Source organism: Ruditapes philippinarum, unplaced genomic scaffold (genome assembly GCF_026571515.1).
Source record: "Ruditapes philippinarum isolate M1 unplaced genomic scaffold, ASM2657151v2 ctg228_1_1_1_1, whole genome shotgun sequence".
Taxonomy (NCBI): Eukaryota; Metazoa; Mollusca; class Bivalvia; order Venerida; family Veneridae; genus Ruditapes; species Ruditapes philippinarum.
The window spans coordinates 202,995-226,431 of NW_026856125.1; the positions used below are offsets into that span (position 1 = coordinate 202,995).

General features: G+C 33.0%; 1 protein-coding gene across 1 annotated transcript; it reads left to right on the forward strand.

The window, feature by feature from the left end:
• Nucleotides 1–8,995: 8,995 nt before the first annotated feature.
• On the forward strand, nucleotides 8,996–14,551 carry LOC132745450 (uncharacterized). The gene is made up of 5 exons (XM_060734381.1): nucleotides 8,996–9,283; nucleotides 9,946–10,236; nucleotides 10,783–10,934; nucleotides 12,326–12,362; nucleotides 13,779–14,551. Exons 1-3 carry the CDS (start codon nucleotides 9,208–9,210, stop codon nucleotides 10,902–10,904), a joined length of 489 nt encoding a protein of 162 aa, XP_060590364.1. The 5' UTR covers nucleotides 8,996–9,207; the 3' UTR covers nucleotides 10,905–10,934; nucleotides 12,326–12,362; nucleotides 13,779–14,551.
• Nucleotides 14,552–23,437: the final 8,886 nt, after the last annotated feature.

The window sequence follows — 23,437 nt, forward strand, 5'->3', positions numbered from 1 at the left end:
GATTCTGTTTTTCACTAATTTTATTTTTTTTTAAAAAAAAAAAGTGTTATGATTGCCGCAAGGAACTCACCTAGTTTAATTTTGTTCGTCGTAATTGTAACATGAATGACTTTTACATATATATTGATATCGTATATAAAGCAAAGATATAGGGAACGTACGGGCCGCATTGGTTGAGGCGATCTTTCCCTCAAAACCAACTTGTCCCTCATGTGAGGAAAAATTATCCACGGAAAAAAACATTTTTGACTACATTATTTCATGCAGACACTTATTTTGTGCTGTAAAAATGATCAAACAGTATGGAAATTATATGTTGTTCTTTTAATCATGCCACTTATTGTTCCGTTTATGATATTACCCCTTATTATTTTCTGTGAAAGCCCAATTACAATGACCCGAGCATCGGGTGGTTCGTGTCTGGTGGGCCTATCCTTTTATGTTTTTCAATGAAAATGTTATAGCACAAAACGTTTTTTAAAGCCATACGTAACCTAACGTGGTTATAAACCCGGTATTGTTTTTTTTTTATAAAAATCAGTAAAATATAAACCTGAATATTATCACACGTATTAAGAATACTTTTGAGGATTGTTTTATGTATATATTGTAATTTTCGAAATTATTCATGTGTAAAAATGTTATTATGTACAATGTTTATTAATCACCTGAAGGGTCAAACTATTCCACGATTCCGAGATATAGAATTTTAAATGGCATTTGCTTATTTACCCCAATCAAATTTAGAAAAATAATTTTTTAGAATTTTCTAATGATTTTAATATTTCTTGCAGGGGATCTAAATTTAAGGACAAAAGATAATCTAGAATTTATTCCACATGATAACTTAGATTTTGTATTTGGGGAAGTTGAGTATGAAGGTAGTTATTTTGAACTGCTTCAAAATAATAAGGACGTTCTACGGGGAAATAATTTTGGGAAATCACTAGTACAAATGTGCTGTGTTTTAGATGTACATTTCTTAAATGGAAGAATAAATGGGTATTTAGAGGGAAATTTTACGTTCGTTTTTAACAACGGAACGTCCGTTGTCGACTATATGATTGCCTCGTCAGAGTTGTTTAAAAATGTATGTAACGTCAGTGTATTTGATCGAACTGAATCGGACCATTTTCCATTGCATTGTTGTTAAAATTATATGGTTTTAAATGATAGTAAAAGTAATACAAAAGTTGTATTATAGGAACTAAAAATGTACAAATGGCGGGATCACCATTTAGACAATTTCCGTGAGCAAATGAATGCTCTACTTTTATAGAATGACCATCGAATTACAAGTCTTGTAAATGTTGATATTGACCGAGCTATCGAAACTATTCAGTCATTTTATCCTAATGCTGGACGTTATATGTTTGGCTTCTAATTCATCAAGCAGGTTACAACCATATTTGGCGGGATGAACGTTATGAAATGCTTAAAACACAGAAATACTCGTTTCTTAAGACGGTTCGAACATTCAAACCTTCCATCAAATTTAAGAATTTATTTAAACAAAGGAAGAAAATTTAAAAAAATTTTCCGTAAAGCGAATAAGCTTTATTCAAGTACCCATTCTCCCCAAATATCGGGACAAAAAATTTCATTTAATAATTAAAAACGATCCATATGCTATTTATGTTGGGAAACGACCCTTGAACAAACGTAAAAGCAAAAAACAATTTTATTGATTCAAGTTCGAAGCAGCATGATTTGTATACTATTTTTCCGTAGTTTATAATTGTTTTTATAATGCTATATCAACTTTTTTATGACGATGATTTGATGAACGTCATTCGTTGATAGTAAAATGGATATATCAAACTTAAAAACGGAACCATTTATTTAACGGGAGTCGAGTTTAGCTATTTCGGAAAGTGAGGCAAACGGCAAATGCTTGCGGTTGATGGAATACCGTCTAAGTTTCATTTAAGAATAGGGTTTAAACAAATATTGGCACCTTATTAAGTATTAGTTTTAATTTGAATTATTGAAACGGTGAATTCCCTCAATCTTGGGTTTAGGCATAATGAAAATATGTTTGACGAATCTTAGGAGGTTTAAGGGCTGGGGTATTCTTTCAAAGCTTATGGTGCAAAAATATCCCTTTCCATAAAAGGGGGTAGATTTTAACTGCTTTGCACATTGATTTCCGTAAGACGTTTGATTTAAAATTAACCATTCAGGATACTTTTTCCCAAGCTTTACAAAAAAAAAAAAGGGAATGGGTGAACGGAAATAATTTTTTTGTTTTTATTTAAAAAATGAATAATTTTCTTCTTATTCATGTGTAAAGGTTCGAATACTTTTCTGTTTGTTGATTTGAATGCCGAAATAGTTCTAGAAATAGGCCTATGATAACTGAGTATGTCAAATTTTAACATAAGAAACCCGACAGGGGGACGAAATCCAGTTCGGACAATTTTTTGCTCCCCTATATTGAATGGAATTTAGACATATGCTTCGCGTAAATGGTTTAACTCTGGGATTTTTTTTACACAGAAATTCAGGATTATTGGGTTTGCCTCTTGGGTTTGCTTGTTGTTTATGCCCAAGTTTGCTTAAAAAATTAAAACAAAAATTAAATGTTGTTTTTAATTTTTAAAAAATTTACTGGGATTAAGGAAATTAAATAAAACTGAAATTTATGGTTTTTAGAAATGGGGGCCGCTCCGACAATATGTCAATTGGGCATTTTCGAACATAATACTATCAAGGTTACTAGCGTAACTTCCAATTCTTTCGATTTTTGTAAACATTTTTCAAGTTATTTGGAGGTACATCCACAAAAACTCCGCAGTACAAAACAGATTGGTTGATAGTGGTAACACTACAAGTTTCCAGGCAACGCACGATAACTTTATAGACTCTTCTTCATTGGTATCCAATTCATATTGTCGGGAACAACCGGGAAGCCCATTTTAGGGCAGTAATATAGAGACGGATTATACTTTCTAATCAGACCCTATCGCAAATGTTTTGTACAATTAATTTTGGTGATGCCTACAACAGGGATACCTCTTCTTATTAAGACTTATTTAATCTTCAAACATTTCAAACTTAGCGGGTACAATATAAACTTTCTGTGGTAACGGAAGCTATCCATGAAGTTTAAAGGGGGGTTACATTCTGTATATCTTAGGTAAAATAACCTTTTAAATTAATAAAAATCAAAAACACATTTATTTCATTCACCCAATTTCAATTTTTCAACCGCCCTTTTTTTTTATTTTTTTGTTTTCAGTGAGGTATTTTGGAACCAAGGTTAAACCAATAGATCAGATTTCATGGGCCTTTGGCTGTTTAGTTTTGTAAGGAGGCCTTTATTGCAACCGTGTAAAACACGTTTGTTGTCAAAGAAATCTGTAGACCATTGGTCTAGTGATTTACCCAAAGGGCATCATAAGATTGGGGCCATCTGATTTATTGTTAAAAATCACCAGGGGATAAAAATCAGTTACTGGGCAGTAGAACAAAATGTTATTGTCCCCGCCTTTTCGATATGTTAAAAAGTGGGGGGGGATATGTAAAAGGCCTCCGTCCGTTCGTCCGTCTGTTCGTCACACTTTCGTGTCCGGTCCATAACTTTGTCATTTATCAAAGGAATCTGAAATAACTTGGCACAAATGTTTGTTATGATAAGAAGATGTGTCATGCGCAACAACCATGCCTCTACCACCAGGGTCAAGGTCGCACTTGCTCATTCAAGGTCAACATTGCCTACTAGTATTTGATGGTATATGTCGTGTCCGGTCCATAACTTTCTTATCTTTGAAGGGATTTTGTAAATACTTGCCACTATTGTTCACAATAATGAGACGATGTGTCATGCGCAACAACCGGTCACCTACCTCCAAGGTCCAGGTCACACTTGGAGGTCAAAGACTAACATAGTCTGTTACAGGGTATATTTTGTGTCCGGTCCATAATTTTTTCATAGATCAAAGGATTTTGTAAATACTTGCCACAAATAGTCACTATAAAAAGACAATGTGTCATGCGCAACACCTCATCCCTACCTCCAAGTTCAAAGTCACACTTAAAGGTCAAAAGTTAACTTAGTCTGTATTAGGTGTATGATCTAGAACTTCTTCGGTTTTTGAAATTACTAAGCACAAATAGTCACAATAATAAGACAATTTGTCAGGTACAACACCTGCACCCCTACCTCCATGGCCAAGATCACACTTAGAGGTTAAAGGTTAACAGAGTCTGTTATATGATATTTTTTGTGTCCCGTCCATAACTTCTTCATATATCAAGGGATTTTGAAAATACTTGGCACAAATAGTCACAATGATAAGATGATATGTCATGCGTAACACATGTGTCCCTACCTCCAAGGGCAAGGTCACACATAGAGGTCAAAGATTTATATAGTCTTTTATAGGGTATATTTTGTGTTCAGTCCAATACCTTTTCATAGATCAAGGGATTTAAAAAAAAACTTTACACAGATAATCACAATAATAAGATGATATGTCAGGCGCAACACATCGGTCCCTACCTCCAAGGTCACACTTAGAGGTCAAGGATTGACATAGTTTGTTATAGGGTATATTTCGTGTCCGATCTATAACTTTTTCATAATTCAGGGGATTTTGAAAATACTTGGCACAAATAGGAATATTAATAAGACGATATTTCATGCACAACACCTGCACCCCTACCTCCAAGGTCAAGGTCACACTTAGAAGTCAAAGGTTAACATGATAGATTTTTAAATTCCGTGTTTCATTTTACTAGTATTTCTTTGATAAATTTATTGTTGCATTTGCAGATCTAGCATTGATCATTATTTGGGACTGAAAGTCCTGGGATCCATACCTCAAAGTTATGGACAATTGCACAAATGATATGAGTGATGATATACATCATATATTTGAAGTTTTAAGTAAATATCTAATGAAATAAAGACTTAATTGTAAAAATACCATTTTTAAGGATTTTAAGTTAAATTAAAATTGAATATAGAGCTGACATTGCGATACATGACTATGCTTTATTTGATCTTTTATTTATTTATTCATTTTTAATAGTTGTCTGTTTCTAGAAATATTTTAATTATTGATATCTGGATTGTTGAATTTTGTAAATTGAAAACAAATTTTATGGTTACAGTTATATTTGACTACATGTTCATGTTATATCTAGTTGTTTTAAAGACCATGTAACGCATTTTTATGGTTTTATATAAGAAATCTGATGCTCATTTATCAATATAGTAAGTTTCAAAATTCATTCCTTGTAAAGATATTACCGAATTCTACATTTCATGTAAATATAAGGCAGGTTATTAGAATCATTTCCGATAAAGTCGCAGCCAGTTTTTTTTTCTCAGCCAGTTTTTTTTTTTTTGCTTTTTTTTCCAATAAATAATGAATGCAAAAATGAATTGATTTGAACGTTTAATAATGCATATAAACATTTGCTGAACATATTTAACATACTCTTAGTCGTTTGGATATTGTTTTAGAAGAATCATTATACACATATATAAAACTTCATCTGTAACTATTGGTTACCTCAATAGGTAGAGCGTTGGGCAGTGAATAGGGCGAACTGGATTCGATTCTCGGACGGTGCAGGTCACTTTCGTTGTAATTGATCATGAAATCCTTCCTACGTTCATTCGCACTGTATCTCTGCTCTAGCACGTACAGAGTTATAGTTCCTTGCTAAAGTGAAGGCAACAAGTACTGGTAAACTGCTTGACAGCCTGCCCAGGAACGATGCTGTGGCTGAACCGTGCTCTGGTAAATTCGATGTGGCTTACTGTCGTAATCCGGAGTGAAAAATACCAATACCACCACCACTATATAACATCCTGTATTACAAAATACAGAATCTTTAACTGTTACGTTAATTTCATATGTTTGTATTTATGTTTTTTGTATACATTGAAGGTAATAAAGTATCTATTTGCATGTATCTGTAAAACAATTTTATCTTTATGATATATAAACCAATGTTACATGTTTTATTTGTATTGCTGCAACAAGACAATAGCATGCATAAGTATTTTAACAAAAATATTGAAACGTCACAAGGTTCTAATGAGCATTTGGCAGAACGTGTCATAAATTTACAAATGCTTGGCGGTTCCATACATGTTCACTTTTTTATTGTAGATGGACCGAATGATTGTGAAATAAGTGTCAAGTCGCCTGTCACAGTTAAAGTAGGAAGTATTTTACCATTAATCAAGTGCAAATCTGATTGTTCTCCCTCTTGTACGTATAAATGGACGAATGCATCTTCTGGTAGCATTATTTCAGCAAATGGAGACTTTGAGATAGATTCAATTACTAGATACCATACTGGTAATTACACATATGAGTGCGGAAATTCAGCGACTGAAATAAGAGCAACGCATACGGAAAGCTTACAAATAATCGTTTGGTGTAAGTTTATTTGTCTTTCACTGTATTATGCTCGAAACAAAATTTAACTTTTACGAAACAGGTATTGAAATAAGTGCAAATTATTTTTGTACGTAACAAACAGCTTAACAACGCTGACTACGAGACTACAGCAGGTTTGACAAGACTCTTCTTAGTAATTATATCAATTTATTTTTATGCTTTTCAGTGGATAACTGATTTATCCTTGAAAATATATTTGATAATTTCACAGTGAAAATTATCAAAATATAATTTTACACTTTTCAATGACGAAACTACTTTTTAAAGTTTTTCCCAATGTGGTACCTCAATTTTATTTTGCTGACAATTCTGACATTGCCAGGACTGTTAAGAGAAACATTAGGCTGTTTAGAGAAACGCAAAGCTAAACTTGATAAATAACTTGAATTTCAAAGTAATAAAAAGAAGAAAACTACGTTCAATTCATTCAAGTTACCAATCACCTAATATCGTCTCTAAATGTTTTGTTTCATTTAACAGTCTGAAAAATACAATTCATTCCATATGCAAAAATGCTCTTGATGACATTTGGGCATATTTAAGTATCCTTCGAGCAATAACTGCCTTATGCAATATGAAAACTTGAAAAGCAATGACAGCCATCAGCCCGAAGAATAAGTAATCAACCCAGCGTTCGTAAGGCAGCCTTTCAACAATTCCATGTTTTCAAATTTCCTAGCCGCTTTTTTAATACATCTGCCAACACTTATTTATTGTCTGTAACAATCCTAAAATAAATTTTCTTTCTTCATATAAAAAATGTATGACTAACAAATCCTATCCAAATGGTATCCCTCTGAATCAAACAATTATTTTCGTCCCGTGAAATATACAACTTTTAAAAATGGTGGCCGCTTACATTTCACAAAGCCAGGCCTAATATGAATTCGCAGTAAGTAACGGAAATAAGGTCGGATGGTGTGACTCTTTTGTCTTCTAGAATTGTTTGTTTTTATTATTAAAACAAGCGAATATTCATATCTTTTTATAAAATGAAAATCTCATTTAATGTTGATTGTCGAACTTATTTTTGAGCCCAAGACTTTTTGTATTTTATGACTAATAGAGGCTACCAGTGGGGAAAACAAATTTAAATATCAAAGTTAATATTAAAGAAATTTCGTTTTAACATGTTTTTAAGCATAAAATAAAAAGAAACTTCATTTTTTTGTTGTGTAAAATGTAATTTTATTTCATCTCGTGAGAATACTGTTTTTAAAGCCCACTCGATGAAATTAAATTTCATCTTGCACACAAGCAAACAAATATCCTCTACAGTATGTTTACAAGCCTCGGTATTTCATTTTTACAATTTTTGTTTCTCTGCATGGATTTATGCATCGTTATTTACGTTTTGTTGTACTTAAACGCTAGAGAAAATCATTTGAATAATTGAAAAGGTATTATTCGGATTGATAATGAAAACAAGCAAGTTTAGCTTAGTCTTTAGTAGCATTTTTGAGGATCAAGAAATTGGTTTTGATTAAAAACTTCTTGTACTATCAATGTATTTAGCTTAGCTTTTTATTGCAGTTCATACGATAACTTTCATGTACGACAATACAGCCTTTAACTTAAAAATAAAACAATAGGCATTACCTGTTTATGATTAGATTCACTTCTCTTACACTATTGTAAAGTTATATGATAAGTTGTCACGCTTTATTCTTTTTCTGTAATATTTTCATTTTTATGCGCCGAAAAGTATTTCAAGTGTATAATGTGTTCCCCTATAAATATCGCGCCCACTTTGTATAAATTTGAACTGAAGAAAAGAAAATTAAAATTACTTCTTGAATAAGCGAGCGATATGTAGAGAGCTTGTGTAAGCTTCCCCGGATGGATAGAAGTCTAAAATAGAAAAATACAGAATCCCTAAATACAGCCCAACACGACAAAATTGAAAATTTTGCAGGCTCTGTTTAATTGACCCTGTTTATGGACGGTATTTGAAAGTGCAAGTTACTGTCCACGCCCCATAGCACTGGCTTAAGCAGAATTCAACATTTAAACACGAAAGCTGGTGAAATTTTGAATTTAGAGACATTAGCAGATGTGTTCATACGGCGATTATCATGGAACTTTCAATGTGACACAGTAGTGCCATTCCATGAAAAGCGGCGTCTGGTCCCCAAGTAAAAGAATGTGTGTGCCCTAAACGAAAAAACAATGGGCGGAACTAAATTAAATGTATTTTTGAAAGGGGATCTGAGGTTATGAAGCCCGCGTGTCACAGATAAGACGTCAAAAGACTAATTTAAAAAGCAGGCAACATATCCTAAGGGTGATTATACAGTATTCAAGTAGGAATTCTGGAACCACCCACGTTGAAAAAAGGCCAAATGGAAGAAACTAAAAGTACCACTTAGTCACACTTAGTTATTCAAAATGCATCAAAGTGAAAATCCTTTTTAATAACTGTGTTTTGCTACATCTGACAATATATATCAAAAAATTAGAGAAAGTGTATAATACGAACCTTTTTCATTCTTATTGGATGCTTTGTTAGTTTACCAGCAATGTTGTTTTTCAATGGTACATATTTGTTTGTAATGCTATTTCAATATTTACAATATTCCAGATACAGAGTTCCGTATTAAGGGATATGCTAACACAACGGATGTAACTGTGAGTGAAGACGACACAAATATACGATTTATTTGTAAATTGATAAATTACAAAAGCCCATCAATACAGATTATGTTCAACAATTTTAGTCTAAACGAGCAGCACAATTCTAGCGTTCTAAACTTTACACGTAAGAGTGTAACATGTTTCGACGCTGATGTATGTACACACGTGCAAAGACAACAGTAAACAAGAAGCCTGGCTAGGATCATCAATTCGTTTATTTGTCAAATGTAAGTACCTATTTTTGCATATTCTCAACTTGGTCACAATTTCCATGGTCAGTTAATATGTCATATAACTAAATGGACCTATATCTACTCGGAATTATGAGTGAGAAACGCAATCTGATCATAGGGACCGGTAATTACGCTATTATCAGTTCCTTTGCAATTTTTAAAAAAAATAATATTTGTCTCAGGGTTGGTCAATTTTTTAAGCTAACGGATGTCGGGTTAGAACACCTTGCTGAAGGATGTAAAGCCTGGTAAGATAACGGATGTCTGGTTGAGATTATCTTACAGAAAGATGTCAAGACTGAAAAGAGAATACTTTAACGACAGTACAAGATTGATTCTGCATTAATTGATTTTGAATTGATTTTCACTATGCAAAAGATAGCAAATACATATTCACATCAAATGTAATGTTTTCAATTTTAGCTAATGCAGTTATAAACTATAAATGATAAACATTTAAATGAGGAGAATAACTCAATTAATACTCAGATTGCCTTTCATGATAGGTGGTTTCCTTGAATTTTAATTGATAACTGAAATACCAGATGTAAAAAGGACAAACCTGTTCCCATGTCTCGAGTTCTTTTAAAGTATTATACATATATTAACATTTCAAAGTGTTTCTGTAAATTCATGATGCATCTATGATTTTATAGGTGCACCTCGTCCTCTGCAGAAGGTAACAAGTCCAATGTATGTTCCCGTAACACTTAGCTTCACAACACTAGCGTACCCTGAACCTGGTCCTAAAGGATTCCTGTGGTACAAGGAAAATGGGACCGATTGGATACCTTTGTTAAGTAATTCAGATGTTCAGATATCTTCTTCAGGCCTTCAGTCAAACATTACTATATTTAACGTGTCGCTGTCGGATTATGGAACATATCGATTAACTGTTACAAATGAAGTTGGAATTAACAAGCAAATGATACGCCTTGTTAAGAAAGGTAAGTTGATGTCACATAAAAAAAATATTTTAATTTTTAATGTTTGGTGCTATAAATACGACAGTAAATATATCCGAAACTGTTCTTTTTCGTTTTGGTCTTAATCACACCAACTCAAACTTAATATTCTTCATGTATTTATAATATTAACCTGTGAAATAGTGAAAAACACATTAACAAGTATTTCTTATTTTCATAAAATGAAATGTCAGTGATTTACAATCTATATAATCTTAATAATTTATGAAGAAATATAAATTGTATGTGGCCATCTCCTCCGAATCGAGATTTAAAATGACGACACATACCACATGGTTTTGGCCACAATGGTTTATGTAGCTACTTAACGTGTCTGTAGAATAATCAAACTTGTAGGTTGCCCTTTGATCATGCCCATCTAATCCGTTTATTTAATGTTATATCTACCTTTACTATATTCTCTGAAGCCAATACATGACATAAACATGTATAATTGACAAAACCATTAGTCCAATGATAGATATATAACATAAATTCTCATTCATCAAAATATTTTAATCGTTTAAGACTCTACACAGAAAGAACTTAGAGAAAGTGGTACCGAAGGTGATGCATACAGCAGCTGGATGATAGTTGGTATTGTTTGGGTTTTCCTCACTATAGCCATCGGATTCTACGCAACCGTATAACCTTTTTGTGGAGAAAAGCTGTATCGAAAGGTATAATCGCTATGTTTTTGGCTTGCAGCCACGGCTGCAAGCCATTTATTTTGGATAAGTTGTTCCGGTTAGGTGGTTGCCTGCTTACATTTGTTAGTGCATGAATAAACGGGAAACCAGCTGCAATCGTGCCAATTATAACTTTTCGGCCCTTTCCGTCACTCTTCGGATTAATGATAAAAGCCGAGGTAGTTCCGATTGCAATCGTGACAATTCGGGCGATTCCGTCATACTGCGGAATCAGGCGGAAATCTAAGCTATTTTAGTTACTTCGGTAATCCCAGCTTGTTTATATAAATAGGATTTCTTTTTTTACTTGATTCCGTTTCAATTCTTTTTCAAGACGCAAAAGTTAGTTTCTTTTATACATTGTAATTGGTTTTTGTCTTTATTAGTTTTAAACAATAGAGAATGGTTACTGTAGTAGTATTCCGTCTCCAAAGGGCGGTCCTGCTTACCAAAAGATCGTGACCGGATCACGCAGAATATTAGTGCATGATCAAGTTATATTTAGATCTACTGACAGAGTTTTAACGTCTTAGTGAGGTAATCTACAAAAAGCCCATGCATATCATTAACCTTACCACGTGCTGATCTCCTGTGTTGTCGGTATATCTGTGATCGGAGTAACATAGTTGATACATGCTTAAAAATTGGTACCACGTAACGAAGTCTTTTAGTGCATTTACTTGTCTCTAAAGCTGCTATATAAATGAAATTAGCAACTGCCAAAACGAAGGACTCCCTCTGCGAAAAAAGTGGAAATGACATGTGCATACTTGTTTCCCCTCAGTATGATCTCCACGTGAGAGCCAATGTTAGTATTTTTACGATTGATTATTTTCTTTATTAGTTTTATACAAAAGAGAATAGATTTCGAAACGTTTTTGACAAAAAAACATTCGTTTTTACAAAAAAAATTGCTACTGTTATCGTCAACATGTTCCCGTTCAGTTACAATCAGTGGACTTCTGGTCCCTATTTGGTCCAAATTTGCACGCATAACACTGGTTCTCAAACAAATGGGCACAGGTGCTCGTCCAGTCTTGGGCTTACCCTACCTATCCCTTTAAAAGTGAGTTCTTTTTTTTTTTTCGAGAAAAAAAACAAACTAAATTAACCCTTTATGATATACAAATACTGTAATTCCAAAAAATTGTGATAATAAATTGAAACAAAAAAAATGTAAAGGGAAGGGATGATGGCACAACTGAGCATGCCTTTCCTTTTAAAAGGAAACTTTATTTAGTTTGATGACAGAAATCATTTCATAACAAAAGCTTCATAATAAATTTATTTTTATTTATTTTATTTATTAAAGCAAAGAAGAGAAAATAAACTACAAGTTTATTAAAGTATATTAGTTTATATAAGTTCACTTCTTTATAAAGGTGCGAGGGAGCCAACGGGAGAATCAACAGCACAAACGTAAGTATACATAATTTCGTTTTAAGTTGTTTTATTCATATACATGTATACATATGAAATATCAAAAGTTTATCATACCTGTTTTTCATGTATTGAAGTGTCCAAATATTACAGTTCTTCAGTGACGATGGAAGCTTTAATATTGTAAAAATGTGTTTTCCTGTAAATTACTAATTTCCTAGTGCTGAAGGCTTATCCTACTAACATCTATTTTTTGTGTCGCCTTGAAAAGGTGACATATAGGGGTTACTTTTGTCGGCGGCGTCGGCGGCGTCTGTGTCGGCGTCGTTGTCGGCGTCGGCGTCCCCTAAAGCTTGTCCGGAGCATAACTCACTCACTATAAGTCTGATTGACTTCAATCTTGGTATGCATGCTTCTTTTAACCACCCGAAGTGCAGTGCACAAGGACCGGTACTCTGCAGTTCTTATATTTTTGAGTTATTGCCCTTTGTTAATTTTCATACTTTAATTCTGTCCAGGCCATTTTTCTTCAACTAAAATAGTTATGGACTTGAAACTTCATAGGATGATAAATCTCATTAAGAGAAAGTGCAGTGCACAAGAACCGGTACTCTGCACTTCCTATTTTTTGAGTAATGGCCCTTTGTTAATTTTCATACTTTATTTTTGTCCGGGCCATTTCTCCTAATGTATAAAAGCCATGGACTTGAAACTTCATAGGATGATAGGTCTCATTAAGAAGAAGTGCAGTGCACAAGCACATGTACTCTGCATTTCTTATTTTTTGAGTTATTGCCCTTTGTTTATTTTCATACTTTAATTTTGTTCGGGCCATTTCTCCTTAAGTATAACAGCTATGGACTTGAAACTTCATAGGATGATAGGTCTCATTAAGAAAAAGTGCAGTGTACAAGAATCGGTACTCTGCATTTCTTAATTTTTGAGTTATGGCCCTTTGATAATTTTCATACTTAATTTTTGTCCAGGCCATTTCTCCGAGTATTAAAGTTATGGACTTGAAACTTCATAGGATGATAGATCTCATTAAGAAAAAGTGCAGTGCATAAGAACTGATACTCTGCATTTCTTATTTTTTGAGTTATTGCCCTTTTTTGATTTTCTTACTTTATTTTTGTCCTGGTCATTTCTCCTCAAGTATAAAAGCTATGGACTTGAAACATCATAGAATGTTAGTTCTTATTGATAAGAAGTGCAGTGCACATAAACTGCTGCTCTGCACTTATTATTTTTTTAGTTATTGCCCTTTGTTATTTTTCATATTTCATTTTTGTTCTGGCCATTTCTCCTAAACTACATTGTTCACAAGGCGACACATCCGACTCGCAGACTTCTAGTCATTTCATATAAATGGAATACGATGTATAATACATCGCCTATATAACTTTTTCAGCACGTTCAATAAACAAAACACTTATAACTATGTATTTGTTTCAGAACGTATGTGAACACAGATGTTGCCGCAGCGCATGTAGAGGTTGACAGCACACATGATCAACACATCACTAAAGCTGAGTCTGTAAATCTATCCACAGACCTAGCTCATTATTCTAAGGATGATAAATCGACATATGAAGTCCTTAAAGGAAACTGATAGAACAGCTAATAACAAACTCGTGATCTGAATTGTACAAAATTCAAGATAATATATTTGTTATAAACAATACTTTTGAGAATGAAAATGTGTTGGGACAATGGTCCTTTATTAGATTGACTGGTGAAATTTTAGGCTATTTTCATAGAAATCAGAACAGGTAGACCCCATGTGGTCTCTTAAGACAGATCGGACTGTACTATTAACTGTAAAGCAAATTCTAATTTTAATTGTAATTTACTGTTTGTGTATCATTTCCAGCATTTCCGGACTGATATAGTGGCAAAGTCCACATTAAGTAAAATGTAGGGATGTCATTCGGAGTCCGGATATCTGAACGTTCGGATCAGGATTTGGTGTCCGGAGCCGATTTTCGGATCCGGATGTTCGTTTTAAATATTTCAGAATATTGAGAAAATGTGATAAATGCATGCGTTAAGATAATCGACCTGGACATGGTGTTGACACCATATTGTATATTGTACTAAAATGCATCAAGCACAAGAAAAAAATTTGTATGTGTCCTTTAACCCTAAAGCTTGTGAAATGGGCCATTGCGTTTGCTTATCTTGGAATTTCAAACATTCCACTCAAAGTTTAACAAGATATATCAAAAGTGCGCAGCCAACATTATAAAACCTCGTCGCTCTTTTTTTTTTTTTCTTTTTTTGTTTTTTTTTTTTTTTTTTTTTTTTTTTTTTTTTTTTTTTTTTTTTTTTTGCTTGCTTTTCATACTATGCATAAATAGTTGTTTGTTTGTTCAATTGGGTTTTAAGTGCAGCTCTATATCTATTTATTGATGTTGCTTTAACATTTAGCTTTATTTCATTCTGTAAATCCGGTATTTTTCGCGATGTTTTAATTTTCGCTATTATTCGCGAATCGACCGCGTCGCGAATTCATGATGCCGCGTAAATTTTATAACGAAACATACATTATAAAAATTTAATCTGATCACAATTCAATTTTTTTTAATTGTTATTAAGTTTTATAATGAATATAATAACTGAATGTTAATAGTTAATATGTGCAATGTTTTATTAACATCATAACAAAGATATGAAGGTTGAAGATTTTCCCCATTCCTTTTTCATCATGAATACCTGACGTGAAACATAAAAAGAGACAAATTTTGAACTTTACAGTACAGACAAATGTCAAAATCTGGAAACAAAGTGATCCCTCGGAAGCATTAATCACAACAAAATAACATAAGAATTGCAGACTCGGTTTGATTGAGTCTGTACATGAAGGATAATGAATAAGTGCAACATCCCTCACGCCCCCTAGCACCGGCTTGAGCGGTACTCAATTCTCAACACTTAATAATGCTTGCATCCCGAAGGACCAGAAAAAATATAACAACACTGAAGTGAAGTACGGGGCAACATTTTACGGCTGCCACACAACACTTGACACTTCTGTTGTGAAGTATAAAAATCTGGAAACAAAGTGATCCCTCGGAAGCATTAATCAAAACAAAATTAAATAAGAATTGCAAACTCGGTTTGATTGAGTCTGTACATGAAGGATAATGAATTAGTGCAAAATCCCTCATATCCCCTAGCATATATTGTTTATTACGGTAAAACAGTGATCAACGGACAATTTTCTTACGGTAGATGAAGTATTATAAACAAGTATATAACACCTTCTTACAAACATTTAACGATATGTCAAACACGCTATTTAAAAACAAAAACAAAAAATTTGACAAATGATTAGAAAAACCGTTCATAATAAGTCAATTGCATATGCAGTATGTAGGTACATTTTGTATATAAAATAAATAAATAAAAACCGTCTCTTATTAACACCAGTAACATTTACCTTGCAAAGGAGCGACACAGTATAGGAACTAACTTCAACGTACCCTGTTATATTGCTGAAATAAAATTCAAATAATCGCGAATATAAATTGCTGACCCTTCCATCGCGAATTCATGAATACGCGAAATAATCCGGGGGTAGGGTTTTCGCGAAATAAAGATCACGCGAATATAAAGTGATTTACAGTAGTAAAGTAAGTGCAGCGTTATATCTATTTATTGATGTTGTTTTAACATTTGTCTTTATATCATTTTGTTAGTAAAGTAAGTGCATTTTTATATATATTTATAGATGCTGCTTTAACATTTGTCTTTAAATGATTTTGTTAGAAAAGTAAGTACAGCTTTACATCTATTTAATGATGTTGCTTTAACCTTTGTCTTTGTACCCTTTTGTTAGTTGGGTAAGTACTGCTTTATATCCATTTATTGATGTTGTTTTAATATTTGTCTTTATAGCATTTTGTTAGCTGAGTAAGTGCAGCTTTATATCTTTTTAATGATGTTGCTTTAACATTCGTCTTCATATAATTTTGTTAGTTGAGTAAGTGAAGCTTGATATCTATTTGTTGATGTTGCTTTAAAATCTGTATTTATGTCATTTTAATAGTAATGTAAGTGCAGCTTGACATCTATTTAATGATGTTGCTTTAATATTTGCCTTTATTTTTGTAAAGTAATTGCAGCTTTATATCTATTTATTATACCCCCAACACAAAATGTGTGTGTGTGTGTGTGGGAGGGGGGGCTATAATGGATTCGTTTTGTCGCGTCGATCAGTCCGTCCGTCTCCATTTTCGTGTCCGCTCAATAGATCCTATACCAATTGAAGGATTTTCTTCAAACTTGGCTCAAATGTTCACCTCAACAAGGAAATGTGCAGAACTCATGTTGCCCATGTGTCAGCTCAAGGTCAATGTCACAATTGAAGGTCAAATATCAAACAATCAAATATTAGACAGTATATCGTGTCCGCTCTGTAAGTCCTTCATTATATGAAAGATTTTTTTTAAACATGGCTCAAATGCTCACCACAATAAAGGGATGTGCAGAACCCATGTTGCCCATTTGTCAGCTCAAGGCAAGGTCACAATTGAAGGTCAAATATCAACAAATCAAATATTAGACAATATGTCGTGTCCGCTCTGTAAGTCCTACAATAATTGAAGGGTTTTCTTCAAACTTTGCTCAAATGTTCACCTCAACAAGGGGATGTGCAGAACCCATGTTGCCAATGTGTCAGCTCAAGGTCAAGGTCACAATTGAAGGTAAAATATCAAACAAACAAATATAAGACAGTATGTCGTGTCCTCTCTGTAAGTCCTACAATAATTGAAGGGTTTTCGTCAAACTTTGCTCAAATGTTCACCTCAACAAGGGGATGTACAGAACCAATGTTGCCCATGTGTCAGCTCAAGGTCGATCACAATTGAAGGTCAAATATCAAACAATCAAATATTACACAGTATGTCTTGTCCGCTCTTTAATTAAGTCCTTCACTAATTGAAAGATTTTCTTCAAACTTGGCTCAAATGTTCACCTCAACAAGGGGACGTGCAGAACCCATGTTGCCAATGTGTCAGCTCAAGGTTAAGGTCACAATTAAAGGTCAAATATTTAAAAAATCATGCCCATGTGTCAGCTCAAGGTCAAGGTCACAATTGAAGGTCAAATATCAAACAATCAAATATTAGACATTATGTCTTGTCCGCTTTGTAAATCCTACACTAATTAAAAGTTTTTCTTCAATCTTGGCTCAAATTCTCACCTCAACAAGGGGATGTGCAGAACCCATGTCACCCATTTGCCGGATTAAGGTCATGGTCACACTTGAAGGTCAAAAATTGACTTAGAAAATATTCTTAAATTTTAACTGGTATTTGAATATTTCTGAAACTAGAAAAGGTATTTGCTTGAAACTTAAAATATGTATGTAGTGTCACAATTTAGATATGCTGGTCAAATTTCAAAACTCTGTATTGCATTTTAATAAAATTATGCCCCTTTTTAAGTCTTCAAATTTACATACAATCAAATATTAGACAATATGTCGTGTCCGCTCTATAAATCCTATAATAATGGAAGAATTTTCTTCAAACTTTACTCAAATGTTCACCCCTACAGGGCAATGTGCAGAACCCATCTTACCCTTGTGCCAGCTTAAATTATTTTGTTGAATGTAACATTATGTCAGAATATATCTGAACTTTTAAATGGTTGATATGTAAATTATTATGTTTAAATAAAACATTATGTGTATAGAGCATTGAAATTTTCAAAATATGAACATATTTTTATTTAAAGAGTTTTTTTAATGTTTTTAGCCCGTAGCGAGTGTTCAATTTTGTATAATTGTGTAACGATGTGCCTTTGTTTTACAATTTTTGCTCATTACAATGAATGTTCCATTTTTGCAAGAGAAATAATGTGTTTTAAATATTTAAAAAATTGTAATAGATCTGTATATTTAAGTTTTTCATATTTTGTACAAAGGTTTGCATGAATCTGTTGAAGCAGACGACATTTTTCTAGGATAGCTTATAATTACAGGTGTACGAGTATTTTAAACTTTCATATTTAAGTTTGATTAATATCAGAAATTTACAGGTGGTACTTTCTAATAGATGAAATATAGAAATAGGGAGATGAACGAAACCTACATACGTTCAGTTAGATGAAAGAATTATGTATCTTTATACTTTATCATTCTTTGAAAACCAATATAAGCAAAACAAACTTTCAGATGTCATATTTTGATCCTATGTACAAAAAATTGCACTTCCAATCCACGTAAATCGCCAAAAAGAGGTCAAAAATAGCCCTAAATGCTTTAATCACGCAGTAGAAATATGGTGATGAATAGTGCAAAAACAGACATAATATTCACATGACATATGAATAATTACTTGAATTTCTTAAAATCTTAGTATGTTTCCCCAAGTTTGATTTTATCAAAATAGTTTGGCATGAAGCTCTAAAACTAGAATATGCAATCACTTCACGTGTCGTAGGTCTTTGACAAAGGTTTAGATGTCAATGGTATTGAAATACATGTCATACCTCCATCCTCACAGTTAAATTAAATGACCCGATGTCAGTGAATCGATGAGAAAATTCGGTACCGTAACTATATTCCCTCATTGAACCATCTGGCTATCTACGATACTAAACATTTTTTTCGTTTGTTATTTTGAGAACTTTTTCGGGAAAATATTTGAATATCGACCCGATGGCTTTTAGTATGGGTTCAATGTTGGGATGCTGGATGGTATTCCAGTTTTCCACAATAGATAAAGTTATAATATTAGGACATATAATTTTGCGAATTTCACATGTAGATCATACCTTTTGTCATATATTATGAATAATGGCCAAACTCATGAGTAGCAAATAGGTGTTCAGTATTTTAGGTACACAGGTGATCAGTATTTTTGGTAATGCTACATTAATTCTGTTAATCTGAAAATATTTACACACATTGTTAAAATTGAGTTTGTTTTCTTTTTGATTAACCTTAGTGTAACAAGTAAACCGTGTGGCGACATAACCGAATGGTTAACACGTCGGACTAGTAATCTAATGATCGCTAACCGCATGGGTTCAAACCCCGTCAAGAGCAAGTCGTTGTTTCCTTGAGTAAGAAACCTTACACTCATTGCTTAGTACTGGTTGGTCCCAGCAACGGATTTGAAAGTGTGTCTATAAGCTTATATCTTCATACACAATCGAACTAAATAAATTATGTTTAAACCAAACCGTTCTTAGTTTTAAAAGTGACTCAAAATATTTGTTTCTGAGATAACTGGATGGAAAACAAAAATCCCGATGACGGGTGGTGAAAGTGACACCACTATTGCAGACAAGTTTGCTGACTATTTTACGGATAGAATAAGTAAAATACAAGATTCGCTTAAATCATGTGACAACCAAACAAAAAATGTAGAATCATTTGAATTTAACTGACGATGAAATACGAAAGCTGATCAATTAAATGGAATCAAAATCATGTGGGAACCAATATCTTGAAAATGTTCCTGAATGAACTTTGACATTCTTCAAAACAATATCTTGAATATGTTCCCAAATGAACTATGACATTCTTCCAACCAATATCTTGAAAATGTTCCTGAATGAATTATTACCTTTAATAACCAAGCTTGTTAATCTTTCATTCACTCAGTCAGGGCATCTTCCCTGATAAATGTTCGATATTTAAGAAGTTTGCATGGTCTTGAATTAATATACTTGAACTATCGACCAGTTTGCAATCTCTCTTTTCTCTCCCAAGTAATCGAAAAAGCTGTGATTGAATTCCCATGTCAGAGACTATAGCTTGTTACTAAAACAAAAACAAACAAGCAAACAGACAAAGTCCTAACAAAAGTTTTCGCTCATGCTAATCTGCGCTTTTGCGTCTGGTAAATGCCATACTTGGTGGCATGGAAAGACAGGAAGTCAAAGTCTAAATAGCGATTGATCTGAATGCGGCTTTTGATACAGTCGATCACAACTTCTAACGAAGATACTGAACAAAAGTATGGAATCTGTTCTACAGAGCTAACTCCAGACTGGTTCGACTCCTAGTTGCGTTCTCGAAGTTGTAGAGTTAACGTCAATGCAGACTATTACATGTCACGTGCACTTAAATGTATTGTCCCACACGGAAGCTGTGTCGGTCCTTGGCTGTATCTTGCATATGCTGGGACAATATTTGACGTCATACCGGCATCTATCACAGTGCATGGTTTTGCAGATGATCATACTGCCGATAAACAATTCTGCCCGAGCGATCTTGGCACCGAAGAGAATGCTAAACACGAACTAGAAACAGAACAAAAAAAATGATCGCTTCTAAAAACAGAGTTTATGTATCAAGTTTGGTAGTCAACCTCAACTAAATGAATGTGAAACAAACTCAATCAGAGTTGTTGGTGATAGCATAAAAGCAGAAAACTGTGTGAGATACCTTTAGCGGCGTTTCTTGACGAAACATTGAAACTCAAAGAACACGTGAAAACATTATATGTTATTTTGGTTTTGGAGTGATATATGTGGATACAGTCAACTATCGTTATCTCGACATCGCTTTTCTCGATATTTCGTTATCTCGATGAAATTTTGAAAGTCCCGATTTTCTTCCCTATTTATCTATATTGGAAATATTTGTTTATCTAGATATTTCTATTTCGATATTTTCAGTATCTCGATATAAAATTTCAGCCCCAACAGTTATTTTCACACTATCATCCTTTGTTTATCTCGACTAATAGTTTTCTTTTGTCTGTTCCCGTCAGACGTGTGAAAAACACAATCTAGACGACAATTGATCAATTAACAGCGCGTGTCATAATGCCGATTATGTTTGTAACAAGTTTAGCTGTTTTTATAAAAGTTAATCTATATAGCGTGTTGATTGACTTATGTCCAAAATGAGTGTATTTTACATTCTTTTTAAATATTCGAACACTGTATCAATTCATTAATGAACTTTAATGTAAATGAAAAAGTAAAAGTATAGAAACGCTATCGTTGCAATATTTTTTCACAACATCACCACCAAATCAATCAGCGGTCGAACAATCTGCGAGAAAGACCCGATAAATAACCCGGGAGGATATCCGAATCAACCATATCCGATATCCGATTCACTATATTGGTGTATTACTGAGTAAACCTCACTATGTGTTTTTATCACAGACACCCGTTTTTCCGCTGGTAAACATCCGCTAATGTTACTTTGTCAAATATTGACTAGTGCTATGAAAACAAGACATAGGGATATTATAGTTTATTTGACATAAGGTATGCACATGTCTTTTGTAAAAATTAGTTTCGCTTTATTCTAACCCTAATATGTTTATCTCGACATTTCGTTATCTCGATATTTTTTGGACGGTCCCAATGACTTCGAGATAACGAGAGTCGACTGTATATTACCTGCTAAGATTTTATAATAATAATAATAATAATAATAATAATAATAATAATAATACTATCTTTATTTAAAGAAGGTTACACATTAAGAACATACAATAACAATCATATATATCTTATTTCCAATGTGGCCTTCTGAAATAGAAAACAACAACAACAACAGGACATACATAGGTAGAAAAATGAATGTATAATATGTAATTTTTAGAATAATACAACTCATATACTTTCGACAGACACTCAACAATTTGTTTAAACATATACGTATATTGCATCATTCGTTCGTTCGTTCATTCGTTCGTTCATATATTTATTCATTCATTCATTCACTCACACATTCATTCATATGAACATCAAGATATGCTTTGTATTTTTCTTTAAAACATTTAAGGTTATTAACATTACGAATATTTAAAGGTATATTGTTCCAAATGTTCATGCCATAATAAGAAAATGTGTCTTTAATATAATTTGTTTTAGGTCTTGTCCATAATACAATATCTTTTCGTGACCTAGATCTTAAGTTATATATTTTGTTGTCGGATAAAGTCATCAGTTCTGTCATATAAGTCGGTGCCATGTTATTTAAAGTTTTAAAAACAAGCACCGCCGTGTGGTATTTACATGTTTCGAATAGATTTATTGACGGAGATCTTTGAGGATGCTGTAAAATGATTTTAGCAATTCGTTTTGTAACTTACAAACATTATTTATGTAGTTTGTGTTTCCTTTATCCCATATAATACAACAATAGTCCATAATGGGCAATATATATGCATTGTAAAACAATAATTTCATATCAAAGTGCAAAAAATACGATTTTTTTTTTCAATAAGGCAATTTTTCCATTAAGTTTTTTACAAACATTGTCAATTTGCAAGTGCCATTTTAAGTTGTTATCTATGCAAATACCCAACACTTTTTGATCAGTTACATTTTCAAGAGCTATTTAATTTATCTTAAGAATTAATTTTCTCATAATATTTACTTTTTGTCTTGTTCCTATTACCATACATTTTGATTTATTTGGATTTAAGGCCATATTATTTATTTTGCACCATTTGTCAATGTTATTTAAATGATCTTGAAGTTTTATTTCTACTTTTGATATATTTTCTTCGGACTCATAAAGAGTAGAATCGTCTGCGTATGAATCAATTTTTATATCATTACCAATGACAGGCGAGGGTGATATTTTATCTTGGCAGGTAATATATCCACATATATCACTCCAAAACCAAAATAATAATTTTATTACCCTTCCCCTGCCACTTACGAGCTTTCGCTATACGTATATGCAGTATTTCGATAGAGCGGAAGTCAGTGCGCGAGCATGCGCTTTGTCATATCTCGTTCAGTTACCGCTCACGTTTTAAACTCGGTTTCTATGAAGCGATACTAAGTGTACATGGCTTTTACAACTAAAATATCAGACAAACACATTAAAACAATACACATAAACTACACAAAGTTGTTTTCCATATTAGTATTTTGCATTTGAAACTGAAGATAGTCAAACAAATATCTCAATATTCTTACTAATTTAATGTATTGTTTACATGTGATTGACAGCAACGCTGTGTGTTAGATTACTTTCGGTTCAGAAAATTCATTTGTTTACCATCAAAACTCATATGTTTACCAAAGGAACCATATATAGATAGAAAGCAAATTAAACAAAGATAAAGAAAAAATTGTCCGTTTCTGAACAAAAAATCGAATAAATAAATACAAAGTCT

Coding starts and splice junctions, on each gene's coding strand:
- LOC132745450 (XM_060734381.1), top strand. CDS start 9,208: ATGTATGTACACACGTGCAAAGACAACAGTAAACAAGAAGCCTGGCTA. Junction 9,284..9,945: donor AATTCGTTTATTTGTCAAAT/GTAAGTACCTAT, acceptor ATGATTTTATAG/GTGCACCTCGTCCTCTGCAG. Junction 10,237..10,782: donor GATACGCCTTGTTAAGAAAG/GTAAGTTGATGT, acceptor TAATCGTTTAAG/ACTCTACACAGAAAGAACTT.